At 33.7% G+C, this 24,615-nt stretch overlaps 4 protein-coding genes and 1 long non-coding RNA gene across 14 annotated transcripts; 2 read left to right on the forward strand and 3 right to left on the reverse strand.

Moving 5' to 3' along the window:
- The first annotated feature begins 108 nt into the window (after positions 1-108).
- On the forward strand, positions 109-7,579 carry LOC105671098 (uncharacterized). Of its 4 annotated transcripts, XR_010888034.1 has the most exons (10): positions 109-123; positions 206-360; positions 509-1,599; positions 2,534-5,287; positions 5,378-5,940; positions 6,057-6,204; positions 6,304-6,345; positions 6,422-6,572; positions 6,682-6,841; positions 6,914-7,579. XR_010888034.1 is itself a non-coding variant. In XM_067347692.1 (9 exons), the coding sequence occupies exons 4-9, from the start codon at positions 5,736-5,738 to the stop codon at positions 7,102-7,104; spliced, it is 897 nt and encodes a 298-aa protein (XP_067203793.1). In that variant the 5' UTR covers positions 860-1,599; positions 2,534-2,608; positions 5,262-5,287; positions 5,378-5,735; the 3' UTR covers positions 7,105-7,579. The 4 variants fall into 4 exon arrangements, 3 of the variants coding, with proteins under 3 accessions (XP_067203793.1, XP_067203794.1, XP_067203795.1); XM_067347692.1 differs by lacking the exons at positions 109-123; positions 206-360 and having other exon boundaries at positions 860-1,599; positions 2,534-2,608; positions 5,262-5,287; XM_067347693.1 differs by lacking the exons at positions 109-123; positions 206-360 and having other exon boundaries at positions 860-1,599; positions 2,534-2,608.
- LOC136997218 (uncharacterized) lies at positions 3,472-24,257 on the reverse strand. Of its 7 annotated transcripts, none has more exons than XM_067347688.1 (9): positions 20,684-20,908; positions 20,440-20,598; positions 14,911-15,070; positions 14,509-14,670; positions 14,282-14,416; positions 13,659-13,778; positions 12,976-13,181; positions 12,745-12,904; positions 3,472-3,582 (listed from the first exon to the last, which is right to left on the reverse strand). In XM_067347688.1, the coding sequence occupies exons 6-9, from the start codon at positions 13,756-13,758 to the stop codon at positions 3,533-3,535; spliced, it is 516 nt and encodes a 171-aa protein (XP_067203789.1). In that variant the 5' UTR covers positions 13,759-13,778; positions 14,282-14,416; positions 14,509-14,670; positions 14,911-15,070; positions 20,440-20,598; positions 20,684-20,908; the 3' UTR covers positions 3,472-3,532. The 7 variants fall into 7 exon arrangements, 4 of the variants coding, with proteins under 4 accessions (XP_067203789.1, XP_067203790.1, XP_067203788.1 ...); XM_067347689.1 differs by lacking the exon at positions 3,472-3,582 and adding an exon at positions 9,478-9,612; XM_067347687.1 differs by lacking the exon at positions 3,472-3,582 and adding an exon at positions 10,568-10,858.
- On the forward strand, positions 9,284-12,047 carry LOC105671091 (uncharacterized). Its single transcript, XR_010888035.1, has 3 exons — positions 9,284-9,298; positions 9,433-10,875; positions 11,037-12,047. It is a non-coding gene; the product is annotated as an uncharacterized lncRNA (long non-coding RNA).
- Positions 13,955-18,459, reverse strand: LOC136997312 (trichohyalin-like). The gene is made up of 6 exons (XM_067347949.1): positions 17,804-18,459; positions 15,551-17,691; positions 14,984-15,070; positions 14,509-14,670; positions 14,282-14,416; positions 13,955-13,968 (listed from the first exon to the last, which is right to left on the reverse strand). The coding sequence occupies exons 1-6, from the start codon at positions 18,457-18,459 to the stop codon at positions 13,955-13,957; spliced, it is 3,195 nt and encodes a 1,064-aa protein (XP_067204050.1).
- Positions 19,195-19,833, reverse strand: LOC136997316 (uncharacterized). The gene has a single exon (XM_067347955.1). It carries the CDS (start codon positions 19,831-19,833, stop codon positions 19,195-19,197), a length of 639 nt encoding a protein of 212 aa, XP_067204056.1.
- Positions 24,258-24,615: the final 358 nt, after the last annotated feature.

Genomic DNA, 24,615 nt, shown 5'->3' on the forward strand with positions numbered 1-24,615 from the left:
CAGACTTTATACTTCTGTGGGCTATTTTATATTGTTTGAAAGGGATAGATGGATCATATATTGTTTCAGGACTTTTATCAAATTCTTATGGCGTCAAAATTTTTAATATATTATCAGATATTGGTAAGGAATACATTAAAAATGTTAATTAAATATAAATGCATTTAAAAAAGATTAATGATAAAACATTGTATTTTGTTTTTAGGCATATCATTTAAGCAATTAGCACAACAGACATTACCTTTAGCTTCCTATTACTCCATGACAGTGAGATTTGTTGAGGAGAAAATCTCACCAGATGATGGGCTAGTTAATCATGCTCTAAGAGGAACGATACGATCTTTGCTGAAGGATTACTTGGTACATTAAATTATATTTTACAATTTGGTAACACAAATTTATATCATTGTTATATCATTATATGCATTGGTTATTTAAGTTTTTAAATGTATTTGAAACACATATATAATATATGTAATGTTATTACTGATGTTACTTGCTATTTTAGCTTTTTGTTCCACTCGAGACAGAACACATTCATGGTAAATCAAACTTGCAGAAACTGTGGTTTTACATTCAAGCTACTATGCTTACAATATCTATACTTTCGCAGATTACATCTACAATATGCAAGGTTAGTATAAAGCATTAATGGATACTAATGAATTCTGATTATATTATACTTAATTCTAAATACGCCCCAATAGGAAAGCATTTCTAAAACTATATGACGAAATCTTATAGGCAATTTATGTTTTGCAATTATGTAAATATATTTCAACTAATAGATGTAAAAATATTGATCTTTTATGCCATATTAATTATTGTTTGCGAAATGAAATACTAAATAGTATTTCGGCAAATCTATAACGATATGGCGAATCATCTTAGCAGTATATTTGCAAAGTAAAAGTGTAGAAAGAAATTGCTCACTAATTGAGAAAAATATTTCAGCTATATTATGTTTAAAATACATAGGAATATAATTGTGCTTGAAAGAATGAAAGTAATGCTTAAAGAAATACACAATTATTTCTAAATTATAATATAAAAATATTACAAAATAAAACATTCCACATTAAGTATAGCAAAATTTTAAATAAAGAAATAGTTTCCAATGGGTTGCATGTAAACTGAGTTTTCGAAAACAGTGATGCTACAAACAAAAACGCGGTTCGCTCGCTTCGGCAGTGGAGGGAATAAGGCACAATACGCAAATTGAAAATAAATCGGTTAACGTGTCTTCATATATCATTTTCGGCGCTCAGCGGCGCCTGCGCCGAGCGCACACGTATATATGAAGCTCTTTCCGCTCTTTCCATGTGTGCGCGTCTGCGTGTAGCAGTTGGCAGTTACGAACCGGCATGCCTGACTTCACATTTCACGTGCATTCACGTTGTGGCTTGTTTGGCGTTGTGGCGTCTTATTCGTTATACTAATTCGTATTGTACAAAGAACTGTACAAAGTCTTGTACAAAGAAAGTGTCTCGGAAAATAAGAGTCAATCAAGATTGTGATGAGTGTTGAATCGAAAGGAATACGTGTAATTTATAATCACGTGTCAAGCTAGAAAGGTCTTACATTCCGAATACATAACACGTATGTATTTATTCATGTTTTCTTTAAATTATATAGTTTTATAATATTGTTTTATGACATAATTAACATTTTTAATACATATATAGACCCAGACAGCACAAAATATTCCAATAATATTCTGATATTCTTCCATATATTCTAACAACCACACGTTACGCTGCATGGGTCCTCGGATTGAGATTTCTTTTGAAGCATAGTTAGTTTGGGCCTACATAAGATATTTATAGTAAAACAGTTTGAGTGCATGGGCTTTGGTTGACCATTAGCAGGGCTTCAATGTTGCATCTTTAACTAGCACTTTTGTAATGTAATTTTTTTACCCACTACTTTGCAATAAATTTGAGCAATATTTATCCATATCACATTTATATATGCCTACCAAGTTACAAATAATACACAATTGCTAAAATTAACATTATTATTTACGCAAAAGGCAAAAATCATTATTACACATAAATGATTTGTCTGCGTTTTACTAGTAATGTTACTTTTGGCAATTGTGTATTATTTTTAACTTGGTAGGCATATATAAATTTGTGATATAGATAAATATTGTTCAAATTTATTGCAAAGTGGCGTGTAAAAAGGTGCCATTACAAAAGTACTGGTTAAAAGTGCAACATTGAAGCTCTGCTAATGGTCAACCAAAGTCCATGCAGTCAAACCGCTTTACTAGAAATCTTATGTAGGCCTAAACTATAACTATGTTACAAAGGAGATCTCAATCCGAGGACCCACGCAGTGTAAAATAACGTGTGGTAGTAAGAATATTTGGAAAGAATATTCTTAAAAATATGGAAGAACTTTATTAGAATATTTTCCGAATATTTTGTGCTGTTTGTGTATATATATATAAAAGATTATATTACTCAGAATATTATATTTATTTATTGTTAATCTTTGCACGTGTATAATATCATAAATATTTTTTCAGGTTATATTGTCTTGTTTGGCGGTGTTTATAACAATATTTTATATTCTGTGAGGAAACGTAATAACATTTATCAAGGTATTTTTGAAAGTTATTGTTCATTCATATATTTGTATATAAAATATTTGTAGATGTGAAATGTGCCTTTCAAAGAACATTTATTGTATTTATGTATTGTTTACGTGCTATTAATGCGGTCAGCCTTGTCAGCTTTATTATAACACAATTTAACAAAATTCTCATTTTTTATATATTCATAATTTGTGCGTTAAGTCTAAAAATGTCATGTTTGAAAAGAAATTTTTATTTAAAAACGTCAATTAGTCGTAAAAATCCAAACACTGTTGGAATTCGTCAACGTCAAAAAATTCGTAGAGAGATAAAAAGAAATTATATAAAGTTTACACAATTAAAAATGCCTGAACAAAATAAAAATGATATAAAAGTTTCAATGGAAAAAGAGCAGCTTTGGAGTGAGAGTAATCATCAAGAGAAAATATCTAACACATTATGTTTTTCGTCTGTAAACGGATCCTTTTATCCAAAAGAAATATGTATTCCGATATCGTCATCACATATTAGTAATACTCTAAAAAATGATAATATTCATATTAATACAACCTCCTCCGATATTTTCGAAGATAGTAACGTCAGTTTTACAAATAACAATATTAGAATTGACAACGATGTAGAATGTATTAAACAGAAATTGGCAAAATGTTTTATACAATGTGATTTAAATCATTGTCAAATAGAATCTATATTATCTATATTAAGAAGTCATAAATGTTTAATAAATCTTCCAAAAACTGCGCGAACTTTGTTACAAACTGAAACAAAGCCTGTAACTCTTACAACAATCGGTTCAGGTGTATATTTGCACATAGGATTTGAAAAAGCAGTTAATAATATTTTACAAAATATTCCCTCAGAATTAATACCAAATAAACTATTTATTGATATTAGTACAGATGGTGCTTCAGAAGATAAGAGTAGTAGAATTCAAATATGGCCATTACAATGCAGAATAGTTAATATTTGTCGAGAAAGACCTGAAACAATAGGTATATATTGTGGTAAGAAAAAACCAGACAATGCCATGGAATTTTTTTCACAGTTTTTAATTGAATGCGAACAACTTAGGTCAAAAGGTGGAATTTCTTTTAACAATAAAATTATTTCATGAGAATTTCGAGCGTTCATAGCAGATGCTCCTGCACGAGCATTAATGTTAAATCATTACGGGCACATGTCATATAATCCGTGTTCAAAATGTAAGATCACTGGTGTTCTGTCTAATAAAGGTCATGTCATTTTTCCAAACATTGATAATGAGAATCGTTCTGATAAGGAATATCGGGAACGAAACGATGAAGATCATCATAAAGATGGTGATACACCTATAGCTTCTCTTTTTCAAGATATTGTAGCACAAACTCCTTTCGAGTACATGCATTTGGTACTGTTAGGTATAGTAAAGAAAACATTAAGTGCTTTTGTCACTGGTAAATACGGAAAAAATACTAAGTTGTCGAAACATTATATTGACATAATATCAAACAGATTGAATATTATTAGCTCTTATTGCCCTCGAGAATTCAATCGCAAACCCAGATCAATTTCGGAATATGGAAATTTTAAAGCAACAGAATGTCGGCAGCTTTTACTTTATACCGGTATTGTTATATTCTTTGATATTGTCGAGCAAAACGCTTACAATCATTTTTTATTGTTACATTCAGTTATGAGATGTCTCTCTAATAATTCGCCATCCGAAAAATTATTATATTTTTCTGAACTTGCAATAAAATCCTATGTGCAATTAAGCTCAGTTATTTACAATGAAACGTTTGTTTCATATAATGTACATGGCTTACTTCATTTAGTAGATGACGTGAGAAGATTTGGTTCGGTTGATAATTTTTCTGCATTCCCGTATGAAAACAATATGACTTTTTATCGAAAAAATTGTCGAAAACCTAATCAACAACTGCAACAAATAGTACGAAGAGCATCAGAAAAAAATAAAATTGCTAAAAAAATAATCAACAATTCCATTCAGAGCATCATCGTTAATAAAATGCACAGTAATGGACCACTTCCAGAACATATTTGTTGCTGCAAACAGTTTTCGAGAATTCGTTATCATCATTTAGATTTAAATTTACGTAAACGCGACAATTGCTGTATTCTTAAAAATGGTGCTATTTGCATCATAGATAATATTATTTTTACCGACAATTCTTATTTCTTATTTGTACGTAATTTCAATCTTATTGAAGACTTTTATGATGTCGGTATAAAATCTTCGACGATCGGCGTATACAAATGTTCAAACTTATCTGACATAAGATATGTAATTGCTATACATTCTGTTAAATCAAAATGTTACAAAATGCCTATATGGAAAAAAATTGACGATGATGAAGGAAGCAATGAATACATCTGTACTGAAATTGCTGATGAATATGTTATAATTGAAATGTTACATACTCAAATTGAGCAATATTGCTAATATTGCTAATGTAACATTTCAATTTATTATTGTTAAGTTAACTGTAATAAATAATTTATTAAATAATAATAATTACTATTATTATTATTTAATAGAAAGGTATCATTTCACATGACATGTATTATATATATGAAAATATCTATTATTTATGTGCATAGTTCAAATATTATTTTTCCTATACAAATTGATAAATGTTACGACTTTCCACTTTTAAAGACTTGGAAATAAAATAATCAATAAAGGTACTGCAAGAGTGAGAGATAAATATGTTTATAATTTTATCTATTTTACTTAATAAATTAATTACTATTTTTACTACATTTTTATTTCAGCATGGATAAACGTCAAAAAAGAAAAAGAACCAAAACTAGAAGATACATTTCAACGGATGATGATAAATATCAATATAAAAAAAGTAAGAAAAACAATAATAAAGCACTTGCAGTATTTGATTGTATCAAAAAAGCAATGGCTGAAAACTATGACGAAGAATCAGAAAAACATAGCAATTCAGAAACAAGTGCAGATAGTACAGATGAAGATGAACAAAGAGAAATGGTTACAACCGACAAAGAATACATTCAAAACTCTTCTCTGCCGTGTGAAGATTAAAATACTTCAAAAACCGACACGATACATACATTGTTAAATGTCGGTCAGCCTCATACAAATGAATATAGAAGTACGCACATGTGTAGATACGAAGAAACAGAAACATCAGAATTACAGTCATCTAAAAATCAGTCCAATTCTTCCAATGACTTTATGCAATATTCTTGTAATAATGAATTACCATCTGCAACATCTACATGCACTTCAATTTCTAGTGATTCATCTTTGTCACAGATGTCTCATTCAATAATACCAAATTTCAATACATTTCCAGCTGTATCAGGTATATTAATTTATATCTTATATTGATATATTGATATATTTGTTTTATTAAATTTGTAAATGTTTTATATTATTGTTAGAGGACTTGTATTAATAATAATATTGAATTATTTGTAGAGCAAAATACAGCTCTATTGGTCCAAGATAATACACAAGAACAAGTAAATAATACTCAACAATTACAAAATAGATCGGCAAATGATCAACATAGTATCAGTCACGATAGTAATGCAATAAAAACAGGAATAATTCAAGAATTGAAAAGGTAAATTTATTTATATTGTTGCATATAAATTATGTTATATTAAATATTGTTGCATATAAAAATATAACCAAAGTTATTTTATTGTTATTTTATATTCAGAATGATCGAAGGAGGTTTTCACGCAATAAACAAAATCCTTAGGTAATCTTTAAATATTTTATCAGTAAATAAAATTTTAAAATATTTATATAGTTATTAAATTACTTTATACTTGCAGAAATCAAGAGCAGCATTTAAACGAAATAAACTTACAATTAAAACGGAATAACGATACATCAATTCCGAAAAAACCGGAATACTTTCCGATGCAATTGGTTGAATGTTTAGATAAATTCGAGAATTGCTCTACTGAAGAATATCAAAATACGGTTAGTATCTTTACTAATTTTAACAAATTAAATTAAATTTTTAAATTTGGTTTTATAAAATTCCTATTTTTTATTTTCTATGATTTTTATTTTCTATTTGTATTTGTAGGTTTCATATTTTATTTTCCTTGGTGGATTGAACCCTAAAGAATGTGTAACTGCTATGATTAAAGAAAGTATCACAGACGACTTTTCCGTGAATATTACATGGAGTGGATATGGAAATACAGTAGAAATTGCTAGTCGCAAATTAACAAGAGCTATATATGGTAAATTTCATATCATATACTATGTGCATAAAATTAATACGTTTATGTTAAGAAAGAAAATGTAATTTTCAGAAGCCTTAGCAAGGAACAACAATTTTCCCAAACCAATGGTCACAGAACTTCAAGAAGCTATAACTGAAGGACTTCGCAATGCAAAGCAACGAGTAAGGAATAGAGAAAAGGAAAAAAATGATAAAAGAGAAAAAGGAAAAAGAAGGGTTTTAACCGAAAAAGTAAAAGAAAATTTGAATATCATAAATTAATATAGTTCAATTTTTATTTCTTATTGAATAATTTTACTCAATAACTTCCATTTCGTGCATCTAGTAATTTCTGACTCTTATCTCCATATTTTTAATTAAAAGAAAATATTGTAAGAAAAAGAAAGGTTTTGAAAACGTTTAATTTGATGAAAACAGTAACATTTTATAATTATTTTCCTAAGATATTAATTTTTGTAATCGAAATTTTAAGATTTTCTAAATAACTAAGAATTTTTTTGTTTTAAAAGTTTTTTCTTATTATTATAAGTTTATGCTTTACGTTCTTTATGAGTGTCAGGAATATATTTATATACAATTATTTTCGAGAAGTTTACTTTTTGTTTAAAATTCTATGTACTAAATAATATAATGTACAAGACAATATAATGTATAAGATATAAAATGTATTTAATACTGAATGTACTTAATAAATGTACTTCATTAAATAAATAAACTTGCTAATTAAATAAATAAACGGTTTATTTAATTGTTATTATTTCATAGTTATTTAATTGTTATTAGCTAAATTATTTCCTTAAAATTTGCTGCAAATATTGCGAAATGTTTTTACTGCATTAAATTGTCACAAATATTAAAGGTTGAGATTTTATGTTTTCAAATATTGAAATAATTATAAAATATTTATATACTAAATTGGATTTGTATAATTTTTGACAAATGTATTTGCTAAATTTTATTCTGACAAAACTGTTGCGTTATGGCGAATCATCTTAGTGCAATTAGTGAGAAATTTTTTGTCAAATCATGATGTCATTATTGTGCAAAGTTTCCACAATTTTCCTATCGGGGCGCGTGAGAATTGTAAACTATAATTTCTGTAACTGAGACATTAGGGATACAACGTGGTGTGTAATGTGCGATTATAGACGAATGTCAGAGGGGGAAAAGTACTGAGCTTCCTTCACGGGCAAACATTGAATAATGTCAGTGATGAAGCAAAGTCTAAAGTCTAATGCGCATAGCATTGTAAATTACAAAATAATCGTTCATTACACAATATAAAATCTAACAAAATAATTTTGTTTTAGAAGTTTGTGAATGCTATTGTTATTTACATCTTTCTGTTACATAGATTTTGTTCAAATAAGAAATTTTTCTATGAAATGCAAACTATTTGACATTCGATATTGAGATCGAAATTGTTATCCAATCACTTGAAACTTAACTCCTAATCTTGGATTTATTTTTTATTCACTTTTTAAATATTGGATTAACTATTGTTTTAAGTATTGTTTTAAAATATTATTTTTAAATTTTCATTTTTTAGTTTTGTATATGTTGTTGAAATAATTATAATTAAATATGTACTTTTATTTCTTTATAAAAATTTATACTTGTTACTTTTTTATTACAAAAATTTATATTTAATACTTTTTTATTAATCCATATGTGTTTCACGTCAATGAGACTGCAAAATGTTCTTTATATTCAAGCAATCAATAGATAATAAATTGGAAAAAACTTTAAACATTATTATAATTATTTGCTCTATTTCAATATGAATTCTAAAGTGTTAAATAAAAAGATGTTTGAAATTATAGTCCTCGAGTAATTAGTAACAGAATAATAGAATATGAAAACTACATTTATGATTTGGAGTATATTGTGAAGGAAAATGAAGGGAATAACGATAACGATCGTTGTATGTCTAAAATATAAATGAGGCGAATAAAATAGGAAAGGAAATAATCATATTTCTGCAGAAAGTGTATCAAATGCATTTCTTTTTTTATGTCGTAGTATCAACAAATTAAAAAAATCACACATTTCTTCGATGTAGACATTTTTATAGATAATAGAATATTAATTGAAAGTTATAAATTCCGTTAAGAGAACAACTTCTACATTATTTTAAAAATATTATTTATCTGTATTACAGATTTGCTTTAATGCCTCTACCTCCTCCCACTCCCTCTTTCTTCCTCGCTCGCGTAATTGTTATAATTTTACTAAAGGTCTGTTCTTTATAGCTGAACTGGCAGCACTAGTTCAGAGTTTATCTTTCTCCTTTCAATGTGAAAGGAAAAAGATAAACTGTGAACTAGTGTAGCGAGTTCAGCTATAAAGAACAGACCTTATACATTCGCATCAGACAGTGTTGCGATATGGGACCGGTTGTATGCGCATGTGCGGCAATAGGCGTCAGTACAGTGTCTCATACAAGTTAAACAAGGTACCGTTACCTCGCTACATTAAAAATATTTCAAAATTTTTTGAAATTGATTGAAATTTTCTACTTCTTGGTTTTTAACTGCTGGCTCCGTAGATTCCATGCTTGTAAATAAATAAATCTTACCTTATTTGTAGTCACCTAACCTTCTCATGTCAAAACGTCCCGCCATACGGTCAACACACACATATAACGGCACTGGATCTCCATCACCGCACATGCGCAGAGCCGCACATGCGCATACAACCGGTCCTATATCGCAACACTGGCATCAGATCCTACTACCTCTCTTGATGACCGTTAGGTTGGTTTGAACTCTGTAAATATTTACGTTTCAATAGAAAAACTGTATGTCTCTTTCCTCGATTTCTTCCATCAGGCACTTTTCGACGAAATAATATTCGCATCGTGTTCAGTTAAATACGTTCTATCATACAGATCAGACACAATGTGTGGTGGAAGCTTCCGTTGGTTAAGTATATGTTATGAAGAAGAGAATGCAAAGGAGTTTCGAGTAAAGTGTCGAGAAGGATCTTGCGGAAAGAGTTTTATATACGCGAAGGAACCTGAGAATTTTGTCAAACACATGAATAGACAGCATAGAGATATTGCTCTCCGTGAATTGAACAATACAACGGGCGAGTGGAAATTCTTTCGGACAATGACAACGAAGAAGAATGTATATTATATGCAATGTATTTTATGTAAATATGAAGCTAAAATTACAGCTTCAGATGATGACTTATGGAAACACATATTTCGTGCACATAACACAAACGAGCTACTATTCTATAAAGAACGACATTGGATTTGGAAATATTTGATTGCTTATGGAGATTCATCTGCAAAATGTATTATTTGTCTAACTAAAACTGTAAAATTATCTATTAACACTACAGAGTTAAAAGACCATATAGAAAAGGAACATAAAGACAAGTGGCATGTGATGCTCGCATATGAAACATTACAGGCTGGAACAAATAGACAGTCTTGGAACTATCTTGCTACCAAGAACAAGTGGTTGAAGAAATGTTATGAAGATCCTTCGAATTTTCGAGCAAAATGTAAACTTTGCAAACGCAGTAAATTATATGTCAAAATTGAAAACTTTAAGACACATGTAGCGAAGCATCATGTGTTTACTGATCAGCTTGAAAGAGGAAACGTAGCTAAAACATTGGCAGGGAATAATTTAGACTTTTCATATTTTAGATACTCAAGAAATAAAAAAGAAATACAATGTATTTTTTGTTATACAGTTTTTCAGAGAAGGTCAGTCACCTGTTATAATGATATGTTCACACACTCAAAAGAGCATTCTTCAAATATCTCTAAACATGATCGCTATATAATTAAACAACATTATGTACTTAAATATATTAAACAAACTGCAGACTATGCGACATGTAGGATTTGCGATACATATGTAGACTTTGAATGTAATATGATCCTCTTAAAAAAGCATTGGCAAACAGCACATACAGAAAATTTCAAAAGAATACAAGAAGATTTGAAACAAGAAGCAGCAAACGGTCAAGCTGTACCGTCGACAAGCCATGAAAACTGGAAGAAAAACGATCGTGAGTTTTAATCACATTTTATTAATTATTATTGTTTATTAATATTTATCATTACAATTTAATCTTTGAGTGGTGTACTGAATATATACGTGTATATGATAAAAACAACAAAAATCAAACACTTAATATTTATTTTTGATATATTACAAATGTTTATATAGATTCATCTGTGCATAGAGTTCGACAATGGAAATGATGATAAGGGCATTTTTAAGCAGCATCCCATGATCAACTATAACCACAATCTTGACATTGACAAGTGATTTGAAACATTTGAAAACAGCGTATTTTGACTTATTTATCGCATATCCGTTTTGTGTTTATATAAATGTACACAATTTGTAAATTAAATATATATATTTACAAATTTATGATTTAACACAATAAGTTAAATTCATAATATAATAAATTACAGTTATTATTTTGAAACATAATATTCTTTAATTTATGCTGCAAAGAATATGTGTTTGTACATTTATAAAAGCTAAACCGATTTCATGAATATAATAAACTTTTCTGTAGTGACGAAGCTTCGAGTGACGTTCTCAGTACATATTAAATAAGAATAACAAAAATCAGAATAATTAGTAATTGCTCGAAATATGTATTACAAAGGTTTGTGGAAATTTGATCGTATTCTCTAACTTAAAATAGATGCAATATTTACGTCACTCGATATTTGAAGAAAGAACCGTTTGATATTATATATTTTGCAATTGAACATAAAAATATTACTTTTTTGCAAAATATTTTCATGAAAAAAGTAGACGTCAGAACCTTTAGCAAATCACTAACAGGACCATATTATCATAGAATTGGAGGATTCTATATTTCGCAGTTGGGCATAGAAGTATCGCTTTTTTCGTGCATAAGAAAACGGTATTTCCAAATCCATGTACGAAATGTATATTCCTTTAGTTCCTTTTTACAATGCTTGCGTAAATAACTTTTGGAGCGTTTGGATGTCTACATTTTATATGACTTTATGAAATGGTTTTGAATAATTATGTAAAAAGTAAAAGTTCGAAAAGATTGGTAAATGCGCAAGAAACAACTATAATATCCATGTTATTAAAAATTAAACCGAATGAGCGACTGTGTCAATTTTGTACAAAATTACCGAATATTCGAACAAATGTATGTCTTGCGATAATAAATATTGTTACATTAAATTTTTTAATATTCGTAAACATGTAGAAAGAAGCATATACAAATTAATAAATACGAAGAGAAGAGAAAAGTAAGAATACCACCGTTGAAATATGTTAATTATTTGAACAGATTATAGTTTAGCAATATATTATCAGTGCGTATGTTCCGTTTAAACTTGAATCTTTAGTAAATAATGTATCAATATTCTAAAGTATTACAAACATGTAGGAGATTGTATTATTTATCATTTCAATGTTATTTTTATTTACAAATTTTTCAACTGTGGAATTAATGTTGTTCCTAAAATATTACAAGAAAGAAATCATTTTGATACTTTAATATTTTAAAATTTCTCGAATTTTTTATAAACTTAATGTTATTGTTTGCGTGATAAATTCAGGTTTTGGCACATAGGTCTGCACGTGCAAATGACAGATAAAATTCATGTATTCATTTAAATGTAATTTCAGGTTGATTGTATATTCACACAGATACATATGGTATGTGATAATAATTGTTACATTTATAATACATACACCTAAAATAAAAAAAATAAAAATATATATATATATATATATATATATATATATATATATTATATATATATACTTTTTCAAATATTAAGTCAAAATTTAAAGTAAAAATGTGTATTATTAACGGTTTTATAAGAGCTTTCTGTAATATAATATAACCTTTGAATTGTTTTCATCAACTCACCGATTATCACTTGGCAAACCTTCATAGCCCGGAATTTTTTAGTGTTTTGCTGTCCCGACCAGGAATATATTTTTGCTAGCTGGTCTGTCATTATATTTCTCAATATGCCGCGTGTCAATTTTGCTGCATCCGTTCCACCAATGAGCAGTATGTGGCGAGTCTGCAAAGTACATGTAATCAAAAAATGTGCATCATGTAACTATTGTATTTAGTACATGTACATAAACTTACAATTTGCTTGCATACATCCGCAGATTGCAGATTGTCATTAAAAATCTCCAGAGCTTCACTCGTCTCCAGTGGAAAATCTGGCAGGAGGTTGTCAACCTTCTCATTCAGCACAGGTCTACCATGATCTTGGAGTTGATTTATGACGTGGTTGAGTTTCGTCATGATTGTTTTATAATATTTTAAAAACCGCTCCTCAGTCAACGGTTCTGAAACAAATGCACATTTTTGTTTATCAACAAATGAAATGTGTTTTTTTAATTTTTATATATATATACATTTGTTATATACATATTATATTTTCTAATAGAAATATCAATTAGTCTTGAAGTAAACTTTCATTTTTTAATTGAAACTAAATAAATCTTGCAATGAAATTGTTGACTGATGGACATGTTTATTTACCAATTACTGCAGTAATAGTCCGAAAATTATTCATGACTATGAAACTACTCGATAAAATGAAATACCAATTTGTAACTCTTTTGTGGAGAATAATGAGATTACAATGGAAATGAGAATGGGAAAACTCATTATAGTTCCTCGTTAACAATTTCATTACAATATTTGTTCAGTTACAATTTAAAACGGAACATTTTATAATTATAACCTGGTGCTCTGATTAAAAATGTAATTAGCAATGCCTATGTCAGTTTATACGTGAATATTATCGAATTATACATTACCACATGAACGAGCATTTCCTCGTTGTTGAAACAAGCGCCTCTGATCAGTGTCATCGAGTTGCTCTTCGTCCATTTCTTTGGAGTCATCGCTCTCCTGCATGTTCGACGACTCATCTTCAACTAAAGGAAAATAACATGAATCTATAGTGTTGTGGAGATTCGTAATGCGCGCGGATTAGTCTACTATATAGATATGTGTAATTGAGAAGCCGCAGCGATCATTAACGCTACTAGGCGGCGCGTCATGTAGCACCGTCGGAAGGAGCACACTTGTTTCTTAACGTGCGGATCACTTCTTACCTTACCCTCACTGAGGAAATACACAGTTTATATATTACAAGGTCTTACAGTTATTACAAGCCTCAGAAAAAAACCCACACAGTTACAACATATAGTCTTATTATTGCAACATCAAAGGTGTAAATCATTGAAATAACTAGGCAATTGAAGAATTTTAATTTCCCTGTTTTTTTTTTATATTTTGATAATTTGATAAATTATCAAAACATTTAAAAAATTGAATTTTTATAAGAAAATATATCGATTGTTCTTCGAATATAAAAGCATAGCCTTTATTTGTACATATCATTTTTTATGTATACAAATTATGAACATAATATTACCTGTTCGCTGTTTCTTCAACGGTAATGACACTCCCTTGTGACATTCATTTCGTATGAAAGTAGGCAAAAGTTTCTTTTTGCAAGGGTTGGTTAATGACTTCGTCGTGACAATACCTTTATTTCTTTGACATGTATCTGTTGAAAAACGTTTCGTGTAATGTGTTTAATTATTACATCAGTATCTATCTACGTTTCCGTAGATTCAAACAAATAAAATAAAAACTCACTTTGGGATTGCTTCTCATCCTTGTTGGTTGCCAATACATTTTGCCAGTGTCGTGATGGAAAATTCTCTACTTGAAGAGATGCGAATGCAATTTCTCTTTCAAAAACTGCATCGAAGTTTTCAAGCTCCTCGGATACATCATGCGATAACAACTTTTCGTTCTCTATAAAAATATCGACATGAAATACGTGTGTATTATGACATGGCAATATGAGAAGTTATGAAATATATTATTATCAATTGTGCAATATATTAGTATAAATTATAAATTATAAATTATATTAGTATTAATTATATTAGAAATTAAATATATTAGTTATATTTAACATATAAATTAATTATATTAGAAATTAAATTACATATATAGTATAAAATATATTACTATATATAAATATAATTGTACCTAAAATAGTTATGCTGCAATACGTCGACTAGTGAAAGTTCTGATACCGAAACTGTGACCGTAGGATTAACACTTTTCGCAGAATGATCACATTTCTGTTGGGCCTGGTAATTTGAAGGTGGTGGTACGAATGCACCTATGCCAATATCATCGTCAGTAGCTGAAAAATTCATATTTAATTAATTATTGATGTCATCATTAGAATAATTATTATTGTGGCTACTTGTAAATTGTAATATAATGAATGAATAATTTATTGTTCCCCTTAGGGTTACAAGCTTTTCTTCTCGCCATACATTTCCTTACATGTATACTTAGTCTATACTTAGTCTATCCTTAATCCTATCTTAACCTAACCGCCTTTTGGAGCAGGAGCGTGAGCCATATGTGCCCACCCTCCTCCTCCCCTACCTATACACACACACATCTCGCCTCTGGGACTTCCGTTTCCATTGCTTTGTACATCTTTTATGTCCAACTACTTCGCCCCTTTTCCCTCCCTCTCTCTCTCTCTCTTTCTCTCTCTCACTCTCTCACTCTCTCTCTCTTTCTCTCTCTCTCTCTCCCTTTTTCTCTCTCTCTTTCCTTTTTCCTCTCTCTCTCTTTCCTTTTTTCTTTCATGCATCTCTCTCTCCTTCACACATTCTCTCTTCCTCCTCCATATTTCCTTCCCTTTCCTCCTTCCCCTTTCTTTCTCTCTCTATCTCTTTCATCCACCGTTCCCCTTCTCCCTCCTCTCCTAATACCCAGCCTACCGCCTCCTGCCAGCTTCCTCCTCCTTCCTTCCACTCTCTACACTCCTCCCATACGTGTTCCCATGTTTCCCTCTCTCCTCCACATAATCTGCATCTCCTTTTTTCTTCCTCCTCCCAGTACCTTCCCTCCCTTACTTCATTCCCCAACCTGAATCTTGCCACTCTCTTCCATCTGCTTTCACCCCATCCTTTTTTTAGATAATCCGGTATCCCTTCCCCTTTTACTTCCTTGTACCATCTACTAAACCTCGATTCACTTATCTTTTCCCTTCTTTCCTTTCTCTGTTTCTCCTTGTCCCTCCTCTCTAATTCCTCATACCTCGCCTCTCCCTTCTCTTTCTTCTTCTCCACCTCCTCAATTGATATCTCCCTTTCCTCTAAGAACTTCCTCCTTTCTTCCTCCCATTCCGATCTCACTCTTCCCTCTTTGAATCTCTCTTTCATCTCCTCCCTACATTCCCTCGCTATCTCACTTCCCCTCCCCTCATCTAATCTTTTTTCAAACCCCCACGCCCTCCTTTCCGCTTTTCCCCTTAGTTTCTCCCTTTGTAGTTCCTCTCTCACCAAGTATCCTGGCGTCCTTGCCTCTACTCCCAGTACCCATCTTAAATATCTCTCCTCTGCCCTTTCCATTTCCTCTCTCTCCTTCCACCCCCATATCTCTACCCCATACCCCATCACCGTCCATACCAATTTATCAAATAACCATAACCTTCTCCCCCAATCCTTCCCGAATCTTCTTTTCCCTATCCCCCATACCTGCCCCATCACCGTTGTCGCTTTTCTCACCCTCTTCCTGATCTGTGCCCCCTGCCCTCCGTTTCTCTGTATTATGTATCCCAGATATCTAAACTCCTTCACCTCCTCAATTATCTTCCCTTTCCATCTCCATACCTTTTTCCTCCATCTCCCTCCCCCCTTTCTAAACCTCATGATCTTCGTCTTTTCGGTGTTCAGCTCTAAATTCTTCCTGTCCAAATATCTTTCTAACCTTTCCATCATGCCCTTCATCTCCTCCTCCTCCTCTGCTATCAAAACCATGTCGTCTGCATATGCTAAGGAGTATATCTTGCGCCCTCTTAACTTTACTCCTCCCCATTTCACTTTCCCCATTTCCTCCTCTATATCTGCTAACATTACATTAAAGATTAGTGGGCTCAATGGGCACCCCTGCCTCACTCCTCTCGCCGTCCAAAAGTTCCCCCCCTCCTCCCCTCCTACCCTTACTTTACTTTTCGTCTCCTTCAACACCTCCTCCACTCTCTCCACCAACCCTTCCCTTACCCCTCTCTCTCTCATTGCCCCCACTAATATTCCCCTATCCACCGAGTCGAATGCTGCCTTTAAATCTATAAACAGCGCCGTCATTTTTCCTTTCTTTTTTCCCAGCTGTCTGTTCACTAAATAATTTAAAACATATATATTGTCTAATGTCCCCATCCCTTCTCTGAAACCTGTCTGACTCTGTGGTACTATTCCCTTTTCTTCCACTTCCCTCCTTAGCCTCTCTGCCAACGTTATTGTATATATCTTGTAACATGAACTCATTAATGTCACCCCTCTGTAATCTTCCACTTTCTCTCCCTCTCCTTTCTTTCTGATCGGCACCACTACTCCCTCCTTCCATTTCTCCGGCCATCCCTCCCCCCTCCATACCCTGTTACACCAGCTCCAGACCCACTCTTCCACTTCTTCCCCTCCATATTTCCATGCTTCTCCTGGTATCCCGTCCACTCCCATTGCCTTCCCATTTCTTAGTTTTTTTATCGCCTCCTTTATTTCCTTTCTGCTGATCTCTTCTTCCTCCTCTCCCTCCCCTCCTTTCTTCCTTTCTCCCCCCTTTACTACTTTTCCTTCTGTCCCCCCCAGTAGCCTCATGAAGTACTCTTTCCACTCCTCCATTCCTATCCCATCATTTATCCTAGTTCCTCTTTTCCTTTCTCTATTTACTATTTCCCATACCTCATTCTCCCTTTTTACTTCCCTTGCTCTTTTTTCCCATCTTTCATTTTCCTCTTTCTTTTTCCTTTCACACGTTTCCTTATATTCCTTCTTCTTCTCTTTATACTCTTTCCCTTCTCCTCCTTTTCTTCTCCATCCTCTTAACTCCCTTCTTGCCTCCTTCTTCTTTTCCTCACATTCTCTGTCCCCTCCTCTTCCCCTCCTCTTTCCCCACGTCCCGCTCCACTTCCTTTATCGCTTCTTTCATCTTCCTCTCCATCCCTTCCCATTCTACCCTCATTTCTTCTTCCCCCGATTTTAACCCTTCCATCCTTTGTTTGAACTTTTTACACCCCTCCTCATTCCATACTCCTCTCCATATTTTTCCTTTTTCCCTACTCTCGTTCCTCTTCCTTTTTTGTCTTTGTCCCTCTCCCTTTACCCATACCTCCACTGGCTGGTGGTCTGACTCTATGTTGTCTCCTATCCTTAGCCTTTTTATCTTCCCCCTCGTATCCTCATCTGCTATTACGTAGTCTATTACCGTATTCCCTTTTCCTCCTGTGAACGTGTACTCCCCCTCCTCCTCACCCTCTATGCATCCATTCAGTATTCCCCATCCTCTTTCCTCCAAGAACTCCACCATCACCTTCCCCTCCCTATTCATCTTCCTATCCTTCGATTTCCTTCTCCTTCCCTCCCCCTTCCCTCCTCCTTCCTCTCCCTCTTTCCCTATCTTTATACCTCCTCCCTCCTCCCCTGTTCTCGCATTAAAGTCCCCCCCAATTATTGTACTCACTTCTACCTCCTTCTCCTCTACCCACTGTTCCATGCTCTGTAACATCTCCTCCATATTCCCATTAACGTATACCCCCACCACCCTCCATTTATGTTTTCCTTTTTTTATCCTTCCCACTATTATCCCTTCTCTCTCCGTTACTATTTTCCTCCCTTTGTCCAACATCTCTTTTCTTATCCCCATTACCATCCCTCCCATCGCCCTTCCTTTTTTATTTTTTCTTTCCGCCATTTGTACTCCCCACTTGTATCCTCTTGGTAACTTTTCTTTCACCCTTTCCCACCCTTTTTTATCCATCCATGTTTCTATCAGTACTATTACATCCCATTTCTTTAGTCCTTCCCAGAATTCTTTATCCTTATTTCCCACCCCTGCCACATTCCAGAAGGCTATTCTCCACTCCCTTTCCCTCCCGTCCTCTCGCCTCACCTTTCCGTCCCTTTCCCTTCTCTCTTCTATCCCATGCTTCCCTCCCTCCCCAATCTCCCTTCCCCCTGCCCCCCTACTTTTGTGCACCCTTTCCCGTCTCTTAGCACCTCCTCCTCTTCATCCCACTTCCACCATTGCCCATTTATTCTTACTCTCCCATATCCTATCCATACACTTTTCCCTTTCCTTTCCTCTTCCCTGGCTATCTCCTCCAATTTCCATCTCATCCTCCTTTCTTTCCATGTCCAGTCCTCTACTATTCTTTCCTTTCTACCCTTAAGCATTTTCTTTCTCTCCCATATCTCCTTCCTTTTCTCATCATTCTCCAGCCTTATCCCCACTATCTCTCTTCCTTTTTCTCTATCCTCCGCTATCCTCCATATCTCTTCTATCTTTACCTTCGCTTCTATAACCTTCATTAATTCTTCTACCGCTTCTTTCCTTTTCCCTTCCCTTACCTCTATTCCTTTTATTACCAAATTCCTTTTCCTCTCTTCCCTCTCTTTCCTTTCCATCCTCCTTTCTATCTCTTTTATTCTTATTTCTATTTTTCCTCCTTCTCCCTTCCCCGAGGGAAGGCCCTGCTTTCCTTCCTCCTTCCCTCTCATTCTCTCCGTCTCTCTCTATCTCTTCTATTCTCCTTTCCAATCCCTTTATATGCCTTTTCATTTCCTCTCTCTCCTCCCTCCACCCCTCCTCCTTATCTCTAATCTCTTTCATTTCCTTCCTTATGTCTATTATTCCCTCCTTCACTTCTTCCTTCATCTGTCTCATTTCTTCCTTCCACTCCTCCAACCCCATCCTCATCACCTCCTTCATTACCCCCTCCATCTCCCTTTTCCATTTCCTCATCTCCTCCTCTCCCTTCTCTATCCCCTTCTGCTCTCCTTCTTTCTTTCCCTCATCTTTCCCCGGTGACCTCGTTATCTTCTTACTTTTACTAAATATGCCTTTCTCCTCCTCTTCCCCCTTTTCCCATGCCTCTTTCCTCTTCCACATCTCCTCTATACACCCATAACTTCCGCGTCTAACTCTCCCCCCTCTCGCTTCTCTTAGGGCGGTATTCATAGTCCGTTCTTATATTTAAAATCGTCTTAAGCACGGACTTATATTCGCTCTCTTCGTCACACATAGATTGTGTCTGACGAAGAGAGTGAATATAAGTTCGTGCTTAAGACGATCTTGAATATAAGAACGGACTATGAATACCGCCCATAATCTCTCTTCCATTTCCAATTCCAATTTCCTTTCCATCCCGCTATGTCGCCACCTATCACCCTCACCTATTACCTTCTATCTTCTATGTGCTCCTCGCTCTTTCTCTTAATCCCGATCGTGTCCGTCTCTATATCCTATGTTCTATGCCTATCTATATAACTTCTTTTCCCTTGCCCTTTCCCTTTCTCTCTTTCACACCCTGCGCTCCCCCCACTCACACCCACTCTCTCTCACCTCCACTCGCTCTCACTCCTCCTTTCGCTCTCCTCTCGCTTCCCACGTCACTCCAAAAATTTCTCTCCACGCCACGTGTCGCACTCTATCGCACCGGAAACAGAAGTCCAAATTGTAATATAATCTATTAATCAATTTAATCTTTAACAGTACCTGCTTCCTCTTCCGAGGTATCCTCAAGACGTGCGGGTTTTTTGGTGACACGTTTCTTGGCCGGTTTTATTAACGCTTTCGTACACAGATCATCCGTATCATCATTTGTGGAAGCGTTCGTGCAATGCTCCTCTACTTGATTGGCAACTTCAATGGTCTCTGTTAAGTTTATAAAGACATTTTATTGTGATAATTCATTTTTAAAATATTATGTTTATAAATTGTTTTACAAAAAAATATTAACCGAAAGGTCCCAGGAGTTTACGATATTCGTACTTGATCCATCGGTTATCTGGTTGAAGTACATGCATTTTTTTTCTTATGAATTTCATGTTTTTTGGAGGCCAAAGAATGAACTTATGATCCAGATGCACCCAATGCTCAGGAACGAGAGAGCAAAAGTCTTTGCACAATACAACATAATATCGCACCATCTGCAAGTTAACGATTTCACGTCGACAATAATTACTGATGTAAAAGTGGCATTACATATTGATTGTTTTGAAACGTTAGTAAAACAGCTTTGCGGCATATTTGGTCTGCAGGCCATATTTGTGGAGGTGACAGATTTTTTACTTCATATATGTGCAAGTTGCTCGAGGCACATGGATAATTCTGAATATCGTTCCTGTTTAAAAATGCACAACCAATAACGACAATAACATTTCCTCTGAATGCGATATGATTGATCATGACGATACTTCCATCAGCCATGAAGCAACAATTATCTGGTCTTTTATTTGATATTTCCAAATTTTTGAATTGTAAAACTCGATGCTCTCTGTGACAACCCATAGGAAGGTTGGACCTAACTGGTTTCTTTACCAGAGGATAGTTGAGATTCATACCACTTATATTTGCTGTTATTTGCGAAGATTTGGCCTGACCAATCTCCGATAATCGTCGATGAATTTGCTGCAATGGTTTCGCGTGTTTTCGGAGCAAACTTTTCAAAGTTTGCATGTGATTTTCAAAATCGAAAGCACTAAATCCGTCCAACGTGCCAAATGCCTTTACACTTTCGTTCAGATGAATCAAATTATGTACGTTACTCGTAACATACTCTTTTCCATAAAGGGTTTTGAATTGTTGCACAAAATAAACCAACAATTCTTTAGCATAGGCATTGTTGACATAACAATCGTGTGGGTCGCATAATATCCGAATAGCGCAACTTACAGCATTGAAATGAGCCAAATATTTTTTCGAAAGAATTGGTTGTAGCAAAATCGGTCCTAGATATAACAAGAAAGTCCGGAATTCAGTGGCTTTCCAGCGATGCAATTCTTGCAATCCTCGAGGTTTCCTGTTGAAATCTTTGGGTATCCATTGTCCTGAGATCACTAATGCGTCAGATAATTGTTGTACAGCCTCCGCGCGTAATGTTAGAATTCGACGACGATCGAACCATATTGTCAACAAAATTTTCATAACTCCTAAGCATACTAAATGCATATAGTCCAGCGGAAATTGAATAACCATATCTATAGGTAATGCCTCAAATGGTGAAGTACCTGTATGATGCTCTTCATTCGTTCTGCGTCTAAAGGTTTCATTTGTCCGTAGTGGTGCTAATTCAGAAAGAAAGACCATCCAATTCATAAAATCTCCCTCTTCAGTACACATTCCGCAACTGAAATATCCATTGAATTGTTTCGTACATTTCACATAGGATCGTGCGGGACTATCACAAATTATGCATCTTATTGTGACAATAAATTGTTTTGAATCCACAACAAATCCTTCACTGTTCAGTCTTTTATATTCGTTTATAAAAGGTATTAGATAGTCGTGAACTGAATATGGTTTTTTATCCCCGTGATATATTCCAATGACGAACGGGGTATTAAAAGGGCCATTAATAATTTTTCCTAAAATGGGCCACAAACTTGTTCCAGAAGATTTTGCAATGGGTAGCCCATCGATATTTAAATCCAACATAATTTCTGTTCCAGAGATGAAAAATGTATTATTTTGCAAGCGTTCTTCTAGAGCTTTTTGCAATCCGTAGTGGAGGTATGTTCCAAGCGGGCAGTCGGTAATTTCCATATTAGAAGTACGTAGTGTTTGCAACAGTGTACGAGAGTCTTCAGGCAAGTTCTTGTGACCCGCTTTTCTCAGAAGTTTTAAAAGGCGATTTAAATGAACATGTTTCATTGCAGTATCCAATGCGAAGGATGCTAATTCCTCTACGAAATCAAAAGTTTCCAAAATAATTGCAGGACAGTCCTTTTCGAGATCCTCCTCTGAATCACTGTCACAATCTTCTGACACGAAATCTTGTGCAATGTTTTCAACAGCCTTGTCAATGTTCTGAATATTAATAACATTTTCTGCAAAGTCATCTGCAAAGTTATTAATCATAAATTGAGGGTCATTTTTAGCCACGCCATATTCTGCGTTATTTGCATCAGTTGCAGGATTAAGGTTCTCTTTATTTCGCTTGTGTTCAATGCCCATCGGAAGCCGAGGTACATTATTGAGAAACTCGTCATCGACAGATGAACTGTCTACAAGCATTACATCTTCTTGCCATTGTTCAGCGAGCCGACGATAGACTTGACGTTCCGACAAGTTATTGTAGCGTTTCCGTTTTGGCATGTTGCTAATAATCTATAAAATTATTTTATTATTATCTCGAGCTGTTTTCTATGATGCAAGCAAAAGTGATGAGTAGCGAATGTAACTCGATATCGGTCACTAATTTATGTAAATACATACGACCTTTCTCGGGCCGAAGTGTTTACACCGAGCACGATAAATTCATCGACGAGACCGTGTGTCACCGAGAATTATTGATATCGAGAGATAAATATTATTCTTGCAACCTCAATCTAATTTCTGTGTCTTGTATCATCGATAAAGTAAATATCGGTACCGAGCGGGCCATTTTCACAAAGAGTATCGCGACCATCGCCGTCACAAAAGATGAGGCACACGTGCGAGATGCGATAAGAGATTGTGCGATAGGCGTAGCTGTGATATGTGTGTCGCGACGGCGAATATCGATAAAGGAATACAAGGAAAGTTTTAGACTCATTCTACAAAAGAATTATAGCGAGACACGGATCACGGATTCCGAAAAATTCTGGGAAAATATATCATCTCTTTCGTGCATGTGCATTAAAAAACAGACGAGAAGATTGAATTAAAGAATAGGGTTAATAAAAATTTGACAATGTCCTTACCGTTTAGTAGGTTACATCACGTCAGTGTCTGATTAACTGATGGAGATAGTAGAAGAAAAAGACAGAAAGAGAGAGAATTAAGAGACACACAGAGAAACAAAGGGCTTGTTCGTTTTAGTTACACTGGGGCTGCTCTGGGTCTGCTCTACACAGGATAATACAGGACAGATAAATAGTTTGTCCTGTATTATCTTGTTTAGAGCAGACCCAGAGCTACCCCAGTGCAGCTAAAACGAACAAGCCCAAAAAGAAAGGAAAGAAAGAAAAAGAAAGAAAGAAAATGCAATAGAAATACAGAGGTAGAAAAAGTAGAACAAAAGAGACGAAGAAAAACGCGATTTTCACGGCACTTGAAATTATAGAAACAGAATACACGCAGCTCGATCTCGATCGCTCAAAGTGCGGAATTCTAATGTCAACAATGACACTCAGCGCTGCCGTGAAACTCGTTGCCATGATAACAACAAACATATCACACTGCTCATGCGCAGACCTCTAAAAAATGATACTGTTAATAAATTCTTAATGAGTACTTATTTTTCGTCTATTTGGACCTTTCGCAAAGGAACTCTTTCGGAACTCTTTACAAGTAAAAAAAAATAATTCTTAAAGAAGTCTAGATCAAAATCGTTTTTGAAGTCTTAAAGAGTACATTATAATTCTATCATTTTGATCATGCACAAATAAATTCTATTTCAGTTCTTTTTAAACAGAAATACTGAGGTCTTTAAGAAGTCGAAAATGCGAATTTTTTTGGAATTTAATACGATTACTTGTGCTATCTGGGTATTCTAATATCGTTTTTCCTACTCTACTTATCAAAGTTTGCAATAATATGAAACTTTGTTTAATTGAAAAGATATACATTTTGTATACTTATCAAAATAAATAATATGATATGAAGTAAATATTTTATGTTTGTAAACATATAATAAAAAATATTACATATAATAAAAAAATTATTAATAAACATTTTTTTAGCATTTTC

The sequence above is a fragment of the Linepithema humile genome, chromosome 1, assembly GCF_040581485.1.
Source record: "Linepithema humile isolate Giens D197 chromosome 1, Lhum_UNIL_v1.0, whole genome shotgun sequence".
NCBI lineage: Eukaryota > Metazoa > Arthropoda > Insecta > Hymenoptera > Formicidae > Linepithema > Linepithema humile.